The sequence below is a fragment of the Amphiprion ocellaris genome, chromosome 23, assembly GCF_022539595.1.
Source record: "Amphiprion ocellaris isolate individual 3 ecotype Okinawa chromosome 23, ASM2253959v1, whole genome shotgun sequence".
In the NCBI taxonomy this organism is placed as follows: domain Eukaryota; kingdom Metazoa; phylum Chordata; class Actinopteri; family Pomacentridae; genus Amphiprion; species Amphiprion ocellaris.
The window spans coordinates 22,124,071-22,138,955 of NC_072788.1; the positions used below are offsets into that span (position 1 = coordinate 22,124,071).

Sequence of the window (14,885 nt, forward strand, 5' to 3'; positions counted from 1 at the left end):
CCGTTTGTTTTGCAGAAACAGGTGCTTGATGGGTAACTGGTGCCAAATACAACAGAAAGTGAATTTAAACAGCATAAAATCAACACAAACACTGACTGAAACTTATAAACTTCTCTCTGTTTAGATCCAGACATCATGGTTGGAATTAATTTTTATTATCAGTGTAACATTGTACGGCACGTGCATGAAAAATACCATTTAAAACTGCAATTTGTGAAAATAAGAGGTGCACATTTAATAGATATAAAACTAAAAATATAATTTTAAAATGTATTTTCTGTGTTTTTGTCGTAAGTCTTCAAATGTGTCATTATACTTTACATTTTAATGAACCTTTGCATCAAATCAGTGTTTTATTCTGAATATTTACATAAAATATTTAGGAAAATATATATTTTTGGATATAAAGAACCATAAAAAGCACAGATTTAATAAAATATAGATTAGGGGTTTGGAATTAATGTAGCATCGTTTGGCACATGGATACAAAATCCCATTTAAAACTATCAAGTGTGTAAATAAGAGGTGCAAATTTTGTAAATATAAAACTAGAAATTTAATTTTAAAGAGAGCATTTTCTGTTTGTACACAAGGACACATTTAGGTCACTGACAACAGAACTTTTGGAAGATATTCAGAAAATTAGAAGCAGTTACATCTTCAAATGTGTCATTATACTTTACATTTTAACCAGTTTTTGCATCAATCAGTATTTTATTCTAGATATTTCCATAAAATCTTTGGGAAAAATGTACACTTTGGATATAAAGAACTGTAAAAAGCACAGATTTAAAACAGTATAGATGAGGGATATGCAGTATAAAGACAATAATACATGAAAATCATATTTATCCATGTTATTTTGAGCTAATTCATGCTCTACTGGTCTTTTTAACAACACTAAAGTAAATGTATGTGAGTAAGTGGACTGATGAGATGCTATTTTTACCACCATTCTTGCTCTTTTTGTTTTATTTCATGCTGTCATATGCTTCTACATTTAGATTTTGGCTCTGTCTTTTATTATTGTTTTTTTTCAGATGTTTTCCATTTGTTTGTTGCTTTTCTTTTGGTCCTTATAGTTGATTGCATTTCTAATTAGTGTCTTTGTAGTTTATGACTGTGTTTAGTTTCTCAGCCTTTTTCTTTATCGCTGTGTAACTAAACCAAACTCTCCCCTGTCAGGCGGTCTGGTGCGAGCTCCAGCTGTTCGTCTTATTACAGCACATCAGCCGCCAAGGCTCAGCTCCTGTCGCAGATGAAGGACTTAACCGATAACAGGGAGAGGGGCGAGGACGACGAGCTGACCTACAAGGTAAACGCAGGCAGCTGAACATTTAACGCATCTTCCTGTGAAAGCAAAGATGAGACGGATATGTGTTGCCTGGTGTTTTCATTTTGAGATGCTCTTCCTCTGTCGTGCAGAAACAGCTGATGGAGAGCCTCCGGAAGAAGCTGGGAGTGCTGAGGGAGGCTCAGCGGGGTCTGCAGGACGACATCCGAGCCAACGCACAGCTGGGAGAGGAGGTGGGGGACACACTTCATTCACCTATTCACTCTTTTGGTCACATTATCAACCACTGGTGTCCAGTTGTGCACATATTGTGCTGCAGGAAGTATGAGAAATCCACCAGTTTGCTGCCTTAGAAACTCTGCTATTTTTAATACTAGAAATATGTTTCACCATCCTGAATGTACTGTTAGGCCCATAAATATCTGGATATCAACACCATTTCCAGTATTTATGGATTAGAAATGAAACAATCAAGCCATATTGACAGTTGACCTCACCAGATTCCAAACACCACACTTGAAAATGAACTCTAGAGCTTTGATCTGCTCTTTGTAAATAAAATTAGGGGTGGTGAATTGGCCCAATTTCCCGATTCGATTCGATTACGATTATTGAAGTCCCGATTCGATTACCAACCGATTTCCGATTACTGCCGATTATCGATTCGATTTTTGATTATTGCTGATTATTGATCTTCAATTTAACGTCAGTCAGTTGCTGAATTATTTAACTTCTCTTTTGAGTAACACCTCACAGCACCTTCAGTATTGTAGTGTAATTGTAATATCCAAATTAATTTTTGCTTTACTTTGTTTTAAATGTAATCTTTCACTGTTAAAAAATATCTACACTTGTGAATAAATGTCCAAATTCTATTTATTTATTCATTTTACTCTCCATATAACAAAGATGCAGATGCTTTGGAACTTTCTGTGGTCACAGATCAGTGTGTAATACCTTGGACCTTCATGGCAACTTAAATGGCAAAATGAAATAGGAAATACAATAAACTTTCTGTAGCTTATACGCTTTAATAGAAAAAAACAGAACACAACACACTGTGTTGTGAGTAATCAAGTACTGAATCAGTGGTCTAGAACAACCAGATTTTTGCATGGTAACTTATATAGTAAAAATTAATGTAAAGTTAATTTCCTTTACACACATTTTACTGTAACCTTATAGCTATACTGTACACAGTTGTAAAAACAGAACACACTGTGTAAATTGAGTGATCAAATAATAGTTAACAATATTCATTGCTCTGGAACAACCAGATTCTTATGGAGGAGCTGTGGTCTGAAGCACGTAGGAAATGAGCTTCCATTCACTGCTGACATGGTGAGCCGTGATGGTCACGTATGAGATCGTAGCTCTGGATGTCCAGGCATCACAAGTTATTGCCACTCTGTGAGCATAATTGATGGACTCTTGCACGGAAAACTTTGTCTCCTTGTAAAGATTTGGGATCGACTTATGCGTGAAAAAGCTCCGGGACGGAATAACATATCTTGGCTCCAGATTGTGGACTAAATAGCGGAAGCCCGTGTTTTCCACCACGCTGTATGGTCTCATATCCTTCGCGATGAAGTAGGATATACACTTTGTGATTTTCTTAGCTCGCTCCGAGCCGGGTGCGAGCTTAGCCACCTGGTTTGGTGGGATGACAGGCTTCGGACGCTCGTTCTTAGCCCTGGATGGAAGCGCGACATGAGAGCTCTCATGTTGCTAGTATTGCCGCAGTACTTTAGCTGTGTGGCAAAGCTTGCAGACAACATAGGCTCTGTCGATGTCTTGTGAGGACTTGCCATGAAAACCAAAATGTACCCACACGCTTGCTTTAAACCCAGATGGAGCTGGGTGGATTAGTTGGTTGTCGGATGTTGTATTTTCTGTTTTCATTTTTCAGGTGTCGCACCGTACCTCGTTCACCTCAGTTAGCACCCGGTTAGCGCCGACACACTTGCTCGCTGGCTCAGTTACACGTGTCTTGTTATGACAGACAGTTAATAGCGCTCCACCTTGTGGTTAAATCATATATGACAGCCAGTAACAGGAGGACTCGCCTTTGTATTACAATTTGAAAAATGTAACAGTCGATTTTTTGGAAATTTAAAATCGATTCATAATCGGCCATTTAATAATCACGATGAATCGATTATCGATTTTTTTCACCATCCCTAAATAAAATAATGAGGGAATAACACACACCTGGCCACCAAATTAAAGCTGAAAGTCTGCACTTAAAGCACATCTTGATTGTTTCATTTCAAATCTATTGTGGTGCTGTACAAAATTGGATCAATACCAAAATATTTATAGACCTGACTGTATCTTCCAACAGCTTTTTCCTCTGTTGACCATTTTAGAGCCATGCTGCATTTATTTTATTCATCAAGTTTGTTTTAATTTGGGTTTGTTTGCTCTCGTTTTCTCTAATTTGTCTTGTTTTTACTTTTTGCTTTACACATCCTGCAGTGCAGCCGAATCACACATGAATTTTTGATCAGTTATGGCTTCTGAGTTGCACAATATTTTTATTTTTTGACACGTAGAGACGTATAGAATAAGGAGATTTGGATGAAACCTCATAATTTCAGCTTTGATTCAGTTATTTTTCCATTTAAAGATGATCAGGACATTGAAAATCCAATGATTCTTTTTCTTTTTACAGTTCCTGGCTGATAAATGTTGTCATTTTGGTGATTTTTTTTCTTTAAAGCTAAATCAGGTTTTTCAGATTTAGAAAACTTTATTTGTCCCCATGGGGGCAATTAAAAAGGCATGTAGAGCAGGCAGTGCAACAATGACATAATAAGAAATAGGGATAAATGTATATACAAATGTAGAGCAAGTAATATAAGAATAGAAATAAAATGAAAAGAAAGAAAGAAAATGACAAAAAAAGACGAAAACCCCCAAAAACTGGTGGTTGAGCTTCAGGTTTAGAGGGTTAAATGGCAGGAAATAGAGAACATATTAAATCTCCAAATGATTGCTGGTTTGTTTACTTCAAATACACTGCTATCGAGGGATGCTACATGACCCAGGTGGCATCAAGAGAAAGGAAAGTGCTCCTGTTAGCCAAAGTTTAGCATTTATTCACCATTACGTACCAAATTAAACTGTCAGATTGTAGCAGTTTCTTCCTCGTCTCAGTCTGCTCCTTGACTTTGGTCTTCCTCAGGTGGAGAACATGGTGGTGTCGGTGTGCAAACCCAACGAGGTGGACAAGTTCCGCATGTTCATTGGCGACCTGGACAAAGTGGTGAGTCTGCTGCTGTCGCTGTCTGGGAGGCTGCTGAGGGTGGAGACGACACTGGACACGCTGGACCCCGAGACAGAGCACCACGAGAGGGTGAGGATGGATGGATGGATGGATGGATAATATATGAAAGGATGGATGGATAATATATGAATGGATGGACGATAGATGGATGGATGGATGGATAATATATGAATGGATGGATGGATGGATAATATATGAATGGATGGATGGATGGATGGATAATATATGAATGGATGGACGATAGATGGATGGATGGATGGATAATATATGAATGGATGGATGAATGGATAATATATGAATGGATGGATGGATGGATAATATATGAATGGATGGATGGATGGATGGATAATATATGAAAGGATGGATGGATAATATATGAATGGATGGACGATAGATGGATGGATGGATGGATAATATATGAATGGATGGATGGATGGATAATATATGAATGGATGGACGATGGATGAAGGATGGATGGATGGATGGATAATATATGAATGGATGGATGGATGGATGGATAATATATGAATGGATGGATGGAAGGATGGATGGATAATATATGAATGGATGGATGAATGGATAATATAGGAATGGATGGATGGATGGATAATATATGAATGGATGGATCGATGGATGGATAATATATGAATGGATGGACGATGGATGGATGGATGGATAATATATGAATGGATGGATGGATGGATGATGGATGGATGGATGGATGGATGGATAATATATGAATGGATGGATGATGGATGGATGGATGGATAATATATGAATGGATGGACGATGGATGGATGGATGGATGGATGGATGGATAATATATGAATGGATGGATGGATAATATATGAATGGATGGACGATGGATGGATGGATAATATATGAATGGATGGATGATGGATGGATGGATAATATATGAATGGATGGACGATGGATGGATGGATGGATGGATGGATGGATGGATGGATAATATATGAATGGATGGACGATGGATGGATGATGGTTGATATATGAATGGATGGATGGATGGATGGATGGATGATATATGAATGGATGGATGATGGATGATATGGATGGATGGATGGATGGATGGATGGATGGATGATGGATGGATAATATGGATGATGGATGAATGGATGGATGGATGATGGATGGATGATGGATGGATGGATGGATGGATGGATGGATGGATAATATGGATGATGGATGAATGGATGGGGCATTTAAACTGTTTCTGATAGCGTAATTTAAGAGATTCAAGATTCAAGAACTTTATTGACATACACAGCAGAAACAGTGGTTACCCTGAGTTATGAGATTTTTATGTCTGAAGTTCCCTTCACACAACTGAAATAACAAATAAAGTAATATAAAATACAAAGAAATTAAGAATAGAATAAAAATAAAATATGATAAAAAAGTGTTAAAAATGAATTCTATGCGCAAATGTTGGCGTTTTGTGCTGTATTGTTATATGTAAACAGGCAGATATGTGCAAAGGCAGGATATATGTGCAAAAAAATTGCTCTTTATAGATATTATTGGTGAGTCAGTGATTTAGTAGCCTACATAAGACCTGCACAGTGTATAAAATATTTCTTGTATCTGTGGTGCAGCATGTTGTTAAAGTGCACACAGATCAGAGGGCTGTACTACGAAGAAATTTCAACTTAAACTTTCTTTGTGAGTCGACTCGACAAAAACTAAAACCTCAGTCAGAGTTAATGGGTGTCAGAAAGATGGTTTTCAACTTTATTTGTCAATTCAGACTTTCTACTTCAAACTCTGTTCACATAAAAGGAGGCATTTAATGAAAATGAACTGATGGTGTTCAGCTGCTTCAGTCAACAGGTTGTTTTAATGGAGAACTATGAGGAATATAAAAATATATGATGGTAAAAAGCCGCTAATGCAGGAATGCTGGTAGAAAACTGTTAAACATGCGTTAATATATTAATTCCATCAATCAATGCAGCTGCACAATAAAGTTATTCAACTTTAGACTCCATTTATTTAAACATGATATTGGAGTGCATTTAGGTCTGACTGTGTCTCATAATGAAGGAAATCAGTTTAGTTTGTGGCCAAATCAAAGTGAAACTAATGTTACTGATTGAATATTCTCTGTAATAAAAACCAATATTATAATCAACTTTTTAATCTGTGTTCTATCAGCTGCAGTAACAACAGTTTAAACAGACTTGGCAGCAAATAGCTCCACAGCGTATGTTACCATGGAGACCTAGCAGGTTAAAAGACCTTCTTGACACTGAAAACTCTCTAATGAAAACTCTCACTGAAACTCACTAGTCTCACTTCGTAGTTCAGCCCTATTTGTGTTTTTAAAGACATAAAATAGTGAAAGAAACCAGCTTAGTCCCTGAAAGAAACAGCTGGATTGAAGATGCACACATTTCAAATGCAAATATTGCGTGCAGGTAGGAAGAAAAAATAAGAAAAAGGTGCAGAAACATGACAGAATTTGGATAAAGATGGAAGAATCAATTGGGAAGCTGGTGAAAGAGAGCTGAGATGACACTTGCATTAAAGCACCTTTTCAGAAGAAGTTTATTAAGCATATCTCTCACTCGTCTCTCTGGCCTGCAGCTCCCCCTGCTGGAGAAGAAGCGTCAGCTCATGAGGCAGCTGTCCGAGGCTCAGGACCTGAAGGACCACGTTGACCGGCGAGAGCAGGCGGTCAGCCGGGTGTTGGCCCGATGTCTCTCTCCAGAGCAGCACAGAGACTACAGGTACCGAGGTTTATTCAGCCCACGACGTTTTATATCCACGCTTTAGAAGTGAGGCGCCTCATAGGAAAGGACAGCATTCAGCAGAACACAAGTAAAACACGTTAAAGTTCACAAAACTCCTTCAAAGTGTTTTTCTGGCACGCTCTAAATGAGGGGTGTCAAACATGTGGCCCGCGGGTCAAAGCCGTCCCACCAGAGGGTCCAATCTGGCCCATTGGATGACTCCGTAAAGTATAAAAATTACAGAGAAGATATTTACTGCAGATTGTAAATTTGTAAAACTATAAATGTGAAATAATTTCTAGACCATGAAACTTGTTCTGGCTATAAAGTGAAATACTAGATTGTTCATTGTTCTTTTGTCATTTTGTGTTTCCTTTTTGTCTCACGTATGTTTTTTGTCTTATTTTTGTCATTTTGTGTTTTGCTTTATTTGTTGTTTTGTGTATCGTTTTTGCCATTTTGTGTCTTTTTTGTCTCGCTTGTGTTGTTTGGGTCTATTTTTTGTCGCGTTGTAACTTTTTTGTCTAATATTTTGTCTCTTGTTTCTGGTCGTTTGTCTAATTTTTTGTTGCTTTTCTCTCGGTTTTGTCGTTTTGTGTCTTGTTTTTGAAATATTTTGTCTTGTTTTGTTTTTTGTCTCACTTTTGTTGTTTGTCTCATGTTTTTATTGTTTTGTGTTTCCTTTTTGTCTCGCTTGTGTTTTTGTCTTATTTTTTGTCATTTTGTGTTTTGCTTTATTCGTAGTTTTGTGTACCGTTTTTGTTGTTTTGTGTCTTTTTTGTCTCGCTTGTGACGTTTGTCCATTTTTTGCAGCTTTATTACTTTTTTGTCTAATTTTTTGTGTCTTTTTTGTTTTGTTTTGTGTCGTTTGTCTCATTTTTTGTCATTGACTGAATGTTTAGTTCCTTTGTAGAAACACTGTGATCTGGAAGTTGTAATGTGTAAATGATAAACTGGTTGTTCTAGATGTTTTGTAAAAAGATAATTCCTGAAATGTGAACATTTTCAGGATGTAATTTTTTGCACTAAAACAATTGTGTTCTGATTTTACCGGTCACATGAGATGAATTTGGGCTGAATGTGGCCCCTGAACTGGAATGAGTTTGACACCTCTGCTCTAAATGTTTATTTTTTTCCTCTGCAGCCACTTTGTGAAGATGAAGGCCGCCTTGCTGGTGGAGCAGAGGCAGCTGGAGGACAAGATCCGGCTGGGGGAGGAGCAGCTGAGGGGTCTGAGGGAGAGTCTGGGTCTGGGTCTGGGGATGGGGATGGGGATGGGGATGGGCATGGGCATGGGGATGTCGATGGGATATGGACATTATTAACTGAAGAGATGAAGAAGAAGAGGAAGGAAGAGATGTAGCTGCAGACTGAGAGGTAAACGTGCAGTTTACATGTTTGCAATAACATGGACAGTTTTTTAAAGAGCTCGTTTGACATTTATTCACTGTCGACACTAAATATGAAGCAGCCGTTTAACTTCTGAAACAGGAGACGGTACCAAAATCCGCCCACCAGCTCCTCTAAAACTCACAAATCACTTCTTGTTTTATGGCGGCGAGGAGCCCGACTGTTTCTTGGCTGGTAGCTTCATATTTAGCATCTTAGTGTTCCTCTAAGGGTCAGCAGACATGTGTGTAGAGGTTCCAGCTCCAAAACAAACAGCTGAAACACCCTGAAGGTTTTTAGGCGGGCGGGAAAGAATAGACTCTCAGTGATGGAGACCAAAGGAGGCACAAGTCCAAGGTGTCAGAATGGTTTGAAAAGAAGAAGAAGAATGTTGACTCCAGCTGCTCTGCGAGTTATCTTCATTAACTAGAGACTTTAAAAATCCAATAAATGCACCAGAAACGTATCGACAGCTCGTCTCAGAGGGGCATGTTCGCTGTTAGAACAGAGGATGGTTGGATTACTGAAACCCCACAGCTGGAAGAGAGGATGTTTTCCTTCACGTTTAACTTTTCACAAACCAAATGAATCCTTTTTATTGCACGTCACATTCTGCTTCACGCAAAGTGCCTGAGACTCGTACTGTAAACACATGACACTACACTTCCTTCCTGTCTGATGGAGCGCCACGCTACGTTGCCAAAGACGTTTTCTCTTGATGAATGTGTCGCGGACACGCTGCTCACTTTTGATGTATTTAAATCTTCCGGTTCGGAGAATCGGAGGAGGATTGTTTTGGTGCTTCTGTTAACCACACTAAAGCCAATATTGTGAATGTGCACCATCATTAACTGCTAAAAAGTTCTACTGCATTCAGCAATACTGTATTACCGAGCATAATATCACTACATATCCCCATTACTGTAATGTCTGTGACTGTCTTACTGGTTGGAGTTTGACACTCCGCTGCCACAAAATGTACAGAAGACACTTGTGTTTATATTGTATTGTATATTTGTAGTGGTTTTAATATTTGAAATGACAGACATAGGTTGTAAAAGATGAATGAGAAGACCGGGAAGTAAGTTTACTGTATATTTTGACGGCAAATGAATCCGGAGATGCATTTGGTTTGTGTCGAACCAGAGTTGCTTTATTATTATTTTTTTGTCAGTAAGCTTCTTGAAGCGTCGGGTGGAATTTTCAGATTGTTTTCTGTCAGATGCCATATTGTATTCCAACACTTGTCCTATCTGACTTATAAGTTTTATCATGGGAAATATGATTATTTGCTTTCTTGCCGAGACTCTCATGTCTGTACAGTGAATACAAGGCTACAGCTAGCAGCTAGTTGGCTTAGCTTAGCATAACGACTGGAAACAGCTATCCTGTCTGTGTCCAAAGTTTAAAAAACAATCCTCCTAGCAAAAAAACTCCCTGTTTAATACATTATATTTAGGTTGTGTGTTCCATATTTTTAAAAAAGTCTGTAAAAACAACACAGATGAAGGTTGGATATTTAAGTTAATCTCTTTGAATATATACATGTGTTATAGCAATACTAAAAAGAAAAAACAATGGAGTCATTGCATTTTAAGGTAAGTTTAACATTTAAATGAAAGTAATGAGCAAAAAAAGTTTGATGCTTGTTATAGAAGACCACAGACGTCACCTGTGAGTCTACTACTTCCAGACGAAATATGTATACTCGGTACTACAGGGTGTCCCTAAAGTCTGGACACACAGGAAATCTCATTATCATTTTTTTTGAAACCACAGATTAAATATGGCTTGGTTTAAAGAAGAAAGAGTTGAACTGGTACTTCTCAGTGGACGTGAAGGATGGACATGTGGAAAGACAGGAATAGGGTTAAGGTTAGGCTTAGGGAAGTGATTTTTTGGGGTTAGCATGAATTTTAGCCGTGACCAATTCTTTAGTTCCGGCTGATATATTTGGTCGTCCAGAATAGGGTTTGTCCATGACACTGCCCTTGTCTTTAAACTTTTTAACCACCTTCACCACCTTGGAAAAGCCAAGTGGAATCCTCCCTGGATGACGTGCATAAAATCCATCTGCTATCTTTCAATATGTCCATCCTTCACGTCCACTGAGAAGAACCAGTTCAACTCTTTCTTCTTTGATGAAGCCGTATTTAATCTGTCGAGGCAAAAAAAATTATGGTTAATGAGATTTCCTATGTGTCCGGACTTTAGGGACACCCTGTATATCAAAAAACCTGTTACCAGTTCACTGTGAAGCCACCGTTTGACTCCGCACCACACTCTGCTACATGTGCTGCAGACAGTAAAGAATGACACTATTTCTGAATTACCCCAAACAACTTTTTCTGCATGTGAAGAAAATAAGTTTAAATATCGGCCGAGTTATCAGTCGTACTCTAGTTGTAAACTTTTGTTTAGAACTCGAGCTTTTTGTGTTGCTAACTTCTCGTGTTAATGTAAAAGTCTTGTTACTTATGTCATAGTGGCTAGTTGTTTCAGCTAGCTTGTTTTTACTCTAAACAAAGTAGATGTAACTTGTTGATTAGTTACCTTTAATTCTGCCTGTAGGTGGATTTTGTTGCTTTGGAGGCAGGCTAGCACTTTCAATCAGTTTCCAGTATTAATGCTAAGCTAACAGGCAGTAGATTTAACGCACAGATATGAAAGTGGTGTCAGTATTTTCATCTAAATCGTGACAAGACAGCAAGTAAATGTCAAAGTATTCCATTAAAACTTCACAAAAACACTTGATAATCTGAAATGTTTTAGTAGAATTCAACTGAGCTTCTTTGGTTCTTGAAGATGGCTGAGAGGTGAAATGTCCTCAAGAACCAAGAAGAAGTCCAGTTGTTTTCTACTGAAGCTCTTAGGAACCCTATCTGAGATTTTTCTGAGATGCAGATTCCTTGAATTCTGGTTAATTATCCACCAAAACACCCCAACATTAAGCTTTAAATCACCGCCGTCCTCCGGTTTGTGATCTTGCCAAAGTCCCCCGATCTTTAGCCGGTATCCTAACTGGGCAGGTTTAAGGAGCTCAGCACTTCCTGTCTGAGTAAATCCACTTTAAAGTCCAGTTCAAACTAGAAAAGGTGGGATTTGTGAGAGGAAATGTGTTCATTTCAAGTGAAATTATAGCAGGTCTGAGAACACCGACCTGCTTTATCGCCTCCACTGGTTAAATGTTGATCAAAAAATACGTGTTCTGGTTGGAAGCAGCTTAAAGTTTATTAAAAGTTACCGTTTTACACTTGATTTTACTCACTTTATTCTCTGCTGTCTGTTTGTTTTGTACATATTAAATGTATTCCTGTGCCATAACAGCTGTTTTCTAAACTGACTGGAAGCTTATTGGTTTGACAAGAGGAAAGGAAGTTATTTGTTGGACCAGTCTGAGACTATATTTGTGATTTCCTGTGTAATTTTGATTTATTACAAAGCCTTTTTTTTGTTTGTTTTTTGTAACTGCAAAAACATTCGTGTGAGGAAAAAAGTACCATAAATAATAATAATAGTATTTTAAACGAGGTGCACGTCTCCTGTTGTGATTTATCTCCTCGTGGGTGAAGCTTATTCCCATCGGGGGGGAATAAGTTGTTTAAATGTGGTTGGATGGTTGAGTAAATATGGCTGCAGGAGCGTTTTGCTACGGGGAAGTCAGCGCCTGTGTCATTAATATGGATACTCGTCTGAGCTCTAAATGCAAGAGTCATTAAAACATATTGATGCTGGTGGTGTGGAGGCCCAGAGGTTAAAAAAACAACTAAATAAAACAACAGGAGTAGATGGAGATTTAAGAACTGGTGAAAAAAAACTCCAGTGAACGCCTGGCTCTAATGAAAACATGTCAAATTAAAGTCAAACTCCTCTTGTTTCTTAGCCTTTTCAGTTTTGGTGCCGTATAATGTTTTTTTTTAGAGAGTAATGTGCATAAATGCTACTGAGAAAACAGTGTAGCAACCAATAACGTGATAATGGTCAATTATATCACAGATTTGGCCATTTTAAATGTAATGATGTTCAAAAACGTAATAATTTTGGCCATTTTAAATGTAGTAAAGCCAATAACATAATTATTTTGGCTATTTTAAATGTAAGAATGGTCAAAAATGTAATAATTTTGAATATTTTAAATGTAAAAACAGTCAATAATGTAGTAATTTTGACCATTTTAAATGTAATAGTGACCAATAACATAATAATTTTGCGCAGTTTAAATGTAATAAAGTCACTAACGTAATAATTTTGACTGTTTTAAATGTAATATAGCCAATAACAGGAATTTTTGCCATTTAAAATGTAATAATGGCCAATAATGTACTAATTTTGGCCATTTTAAATGTAAAAACGGCCAGTTACTTAATAATTTTGGCCATTTTAAATGTAATAAAGCCAATAATAGAAACATTTTGGCCATTTTAAATGTAATAAAGCCGATAATGTAATAATATGTCAATTTTAAATGTAATATAGTCAATAACAGAATAATTTTGGCCATATTAACTGTAATAAAGCCAATAATGTAATAATTTTGGCCATTTTAAATGTATTAACGGCCAATAATGTAATAATTTGGGTCATTTTGAATGCAATAAAATCAGTAACGTCATAATTTTGGCCATTTTAAATGAAATAAAGCCATTATTGGCCGTTATAATATTTAAAATGGCCAAAATTATTAGATTATTGGTTGCTACAAACTGTGTTTTAGGAGGTCATGTTGAAAAAAAGGAGGCGGTTTTGGAAAACAACTGTAGAAGTGAATCATTGAGTGCATTCTTCTGCCTGAGCCAGACTGAAGAAAAGAAGACTGAGGGGAATGTAAGGAGGGCAGGAAAACGAAGGCTTGAAAGTGCATGTAAGTATGTGACAGTATGAAAAGAGAAAACCAGCAGTGTAAGAACGAATGCAAGTCGTGGATGAATTAAAGAAAAAAATGGCGTGAAGAGAACCAGACAGCTCAAACAAGAAGCACCGTGGGAGGCAGGAGTGTTTATATTGGACCTCAAGGAGCTGACTGATGAAGAGGAGAAGGAGGAGGAGGTGGGAGGAACACAGGAACACAGAGAGGCAGCGAGGGAGGATTTGTGGTTTATAAAAGCCAAAGACATAAAACAGCAGAACTGATTTCCTGCTGTAAACTTGGTGGTCTTTTTTTTTTTTTTTTTTTTTTTTTTTTTTTGTAAATGTCATTACTACAGATGGCCACAAGGTGTCGCCCTTTTACTGTTTCAAAATGGTGTGCCCCATAGTTTAGTTCAACTTGAACTAACTCAACTTTTAGAATGTATTTTTCAAAGAAGAAAATATATGTTCTGTGGAGAAACACATTATACAATAAAACTAAACCCGTTTTCTCAAGGTTAATGAGCTGAGTTTTTCAGTATTTTCCAACAGCTAAAATTTCATATAATTTTCAGTGCCAAGCTTAGTTTTGATCAAATCATTTCTTGTGAGTTTCACCTTATTCCATGTACTTATTATTTTCTTAAAACAACAACAATAGCAAAAATCTTTAAACTGGACACTTTTACAGACTGTACTTTAAAAAGAAAAAAGGTTTAAGCAGTTTATATAGAAACATGCACTGCTGAATGTGGAAGATAGTGTTGCAAATTAAAAGTGGTATTGAAATATCATAGCACTGTTATTCAGTATTTTACAATAATAATAATAATAATAATAATAATAATAATAATAATAATAATAATAATAATAATAATAATAATAATAATAATAATAATAATAATGATAATTTTATTTATATAGCACCTTCAAGTCAAAGTGCTTTACAGGGCAAGCAACAAATAAATTACAAGAAAATGGTAACTGATAAAAACAATGACTGAGAAGACACAATAACAACAATAACAACAATAAAACTGATAAAAACAATATCTGATAAGACTCAAGTTATGATTCATAAGCAGCAGAGAACAAGCGGGTCTTTAGCTTTGCTTTGAACATCTTTACTGAGCAAGCTTGCCTAATGTCAGATGGAAGAGCGTTTCATAAAGACGGTGCACAGAAATAAAAAGCCGCACCGACTGTCTTCTTTTTAACTCTAGGGACAGTCAGCAGACCCGTCCCCTGGGAGTGGAAGGACCTTACTGGTTCATATGGGACCACAAGCTCCTTTAAATATGATGGCCCAGTG

The 14,885-nt window shown here is 37.1% G+C and overlaps 1 protein-coding gene across 2 annotated transcripts in view; it reads left to right on the top strand.

The window, feature by feature from the left end:
• The window catches only part of shroom4 (shroom family member 4), a 92,970-nt gene extending 80,714 nt beyond the window's left edge, over window positions 1–12,256 (top strand). For both annotated transcript variants that reach the window (XM_023261373.3, XM_035944185.2), the window contains 5 exons: window positions 1,186–1,315; window positions 1,426–1,527; window positions 4,482–4,652; window positions 7,191–7,333; window positions 8,481–12,256. In XM_023261373.3, coding sequence (XP_023117141.2) covers window positions 1,186–1,315; window positions 1,426–1,527; window positions 4,482–4,652; window positions 7,191–7,333; window positions 8,481–8,661 — 727 coding nt within the window. In that variant the 3' untranslated portion in view covers window positions 8,662–12,256. The remainder of the gene's footprint in view (window positions 1–1,185; window positions 1,316–1,425; window positions 1,528–4,481; window positions 4,653–7,190; window positions 7,334–8,480) is intronic.
• The last annotated feature ends 2,629 nt before the right edge of the window (window positions 12,257–14,885 follow it).